At 44.1% G+C, this 2,793-nt stretch overlaps 1 protein-coding gene across 1 annotated transcript; it reads right to left on the bottom strand.

Moving 5' to 3' along the window:
• Nucleotides 1–1,461: 1,461 nt before the first annotated feature.
• On the bottom strand, nt 1,462–2,529 carry LOC145773752 (uncharacterized). Its single transcript, XM_082584885.1, has one exon. It carries the CDS (start codon nt 2,527–2,529, stop codon nt 1,462–1,464), a length of 1,068 nt encoding a protein of 355 aa, XP_082441011.1.
• Nucleotides 2,530–2,793: the final 264 nt, after the last annotated feature.

Raw genomic sequence — 2,793 nt, 5'->3', positions numbered from 1 at the left:
CCTCTCACAATCACCCAAATTACGTGTAGCTGGGCGATCAAAAACTAGCGGCGCAGAAAACTGTGAAAGGGGCAAAGCATTACTTCTAATGGCGACCCCGTTGTAGCATCCCGCTCGGTGGATGGCTGGGTTTTATCGCTAACCTACCAGTCTAGCCTGACTCTCACCACAAGAAAAAAATACAGTTAGCATGAAAATTGTAATTTGACCAGAAAGTAATTAACAAGTGATAAACAGCATAGTTTTAACAGTAACTAACCAATAGGAAGCATAATTTAAACTAAAGTTTTCTTACCATCCACCTTGCGACCGAACACCACATGAAAAGAAAGCACAAGAGATCAGCAACTTCGTTGTGCTACATTGTCACACAGGTTCAAGTAAGAATAAATTGTAAACAAAAAAGGGCAAACATGAAATGACAGGAATCGTCCTCAACATTCTCCCCACAAAAACGTAAGTTGCTAACGAACGTTTTTTAACTAAGGACGATACCACACGAGAGATAAATTGACACTGGCACACGAGCAACTGCCAAACAGTACAGTAGGCGACAGGGAAGCGAAGACAACACAAATAGCAGACCGTGTATGAGCACGAAAGTCGAAATCAAATGCAATTACGAAATCGAGTACGAATACAGACTATCCAACGACTAACCTTGAAATTAGCTAAAACTTGATGTAGCTAAACGCATCAATGAAAGGCTTAAACTCAAGTACGCCTCTACATTATACTTAAACGTCGTTGTTGCTTCTAAACAACAACAAACAATTCAAAATACACCAGTAAACTAAACAAAAACATGCACACGAAATGAGAAACTTACTGTTCGTCAGCGAAACCCTCTAACAAACAAAGTTTACGAATATCTCTTACGAGGGTTGAGTGAGCCATTCGAACTCTCACTCTTCGAACCAAATTATTACTATCAGGCATTACGGCCTCGACCACACCCTTCGGCCAACAACCACGCTTGACCGATTCGTTCACAACTAAAACAAGATCACCAGGGCGCAAATTACGAGACGTGCCAAACCATTTCTGGCGTGGCTGCAGCAGCGGTAAATAGTCCTGTAACCATCGATCCCAAAATACATCTGCTTTGTATTGTGTCATTTTCCACGATCTGCGGTACGCATCAGCCTTCATGAACACACCTGGGGCAACTCCTTCGCATAACGATCCGGTAAGGATCATACTGGGGGTCAAGGCTGCTAAATCATCTGGGGTCGCGGCAAGCTTGGTAATTGGTCTGTTGTTTAAAATTCTTTCAACCTCTGTTGCCAAGGTTAGCAAGTCGAATTCTTCTAGTGTAGCTTCTCCGACAACCGAACGAAAGATTTTCCTGACAATACGGAAAAAGGCTTCAGTAAAACCGTTTTGATGTGAGGCCAGAGGAGGCCCGAAATGCCAGTTGATGCCTTCTTGCAACATGGCATCTTGAAAATTCTTGCTTTTTCAAAGCTTGATACATTGGTTCAATTCGCGATTAGCTGCAACGAAATTGCCACCATTATCACTGTAAACATCACGAACCTTGGTTGTTCTTCTGTTGCAAAATCGTCGAAAGGCTTGAATGAACGCAGTCATGTCCAATGATTGAACTATTTCGAGGTGAACAGCTCTGCTGGCTAAGCAGTTAAAAATACAAACATATCGATTCACATAGCTTCTTCCGATTTTCACATGCAGTGGACCCATTAAATCGGTCCCACAAGCGCTGAAGGGGGGGCTCGGCGTCACTCTGTGAGCAGGCAGGTTACCCATTTGTTGCTGACCTGCTTTCGCCGCCCAAAACTTGCAATTGAGACACGAACGTAGCACTCTCTTCACGGTGGATCTTCCTTTCAGAATCCAGTAGGTTTTGTTTAGCGAAGACAACACATGAGGGGTTCCCATGTGTCCTTCTCGTTGATGACACGTCAAAATAAGGAGAGCGGTAACTGGATGATTACTTGGGAGCAAAATGGGATGTTTTTCTTCATCTGTCAGCGGAGATCTTTGTAAACGGCCGCCAACGCGAAGCACCCCATCGACAAGATACGGATTGAGCGACTGAACAGTTCGCAAATTGGCACATTTCTTTATTTGAGCTTCTTCTACTGGGACAAACGGGGCATCAAAACTTGGGTGATTGTAAAGCGTCTGCATCACGTCGGAAAAGGCTTCAACTTGAACAGCTTTGATGATCACGGACGTAGCTTCTGTTAATTCTTCCATGCTCAACAGACCACACTTGAGAGCATCACGAGCTGATTTAGCTTTCCACATCAGAAACTTCTTAAAACGTAATAACCAGGCACACGTGCGTCGAAGACGACTGAAGTCTGAATAGTACCGCAGTAATCGATGGATCGAGTCACTTGATGGATCAGTCAGTTGAGTGGAACAAACCTTCACTTCAGCATCACATTGTTCGACATTGTTCACAAAATCTGGCTGTCCTGGCCATTCGTTTTCGCGCGCGCGTAGAAATTCGGGACCATGAAACCACATGTCTGCATTGGACACCTTAGAGGGCGCCATACCGCGCGACGCTATGTCAGCGGGATTTTGGTCGGTGGGCACGTAACGCCATTGCTGCACTGACGTAAGAGTATGTAATAATTCCAGTCTGTTAGCTACAAACGTTTGAAAGCGACTGGTAGAATTATGCAAATACCTTAAAACTACGGTGGCGTCAGTCCAAAACACAACACTACTCAAAGAATACTCTAATTCACTACAAATCATTTTACCAAGTTTAGCACCAAGAACAGCAGCAGTAAGCTCCAATCGGGAACACTAACG

The sequence above is a fragment of the Aplidium turbinatum genome, chromosome 7 (genome assembly GCF_918807975.1).
Source record: "Aplidium turbinatum chromosome 7, kaAplTurb1.1, whole genome shotgun sequence".
Lineage (NCBI taxonomy): Eukaryota > Metazoa > Chordata > Ascidiacea > Aplousobranchia > Polyclinidae > Aplidium > Aplidium turbinatum.
This window is presented reverse-complemented; position numbering and strand designations above follow the sequence as displayed.

Excerpts from the sequence above, each read along its gene's own strand:
- LOC145773752 (XM_082584885.1), bottom strand. The coding sequence starts at position 2,529 with ATGGCGCCCTCTAAGGTGTCCAATGCAGACATGTGGTTTCATGGTCCC.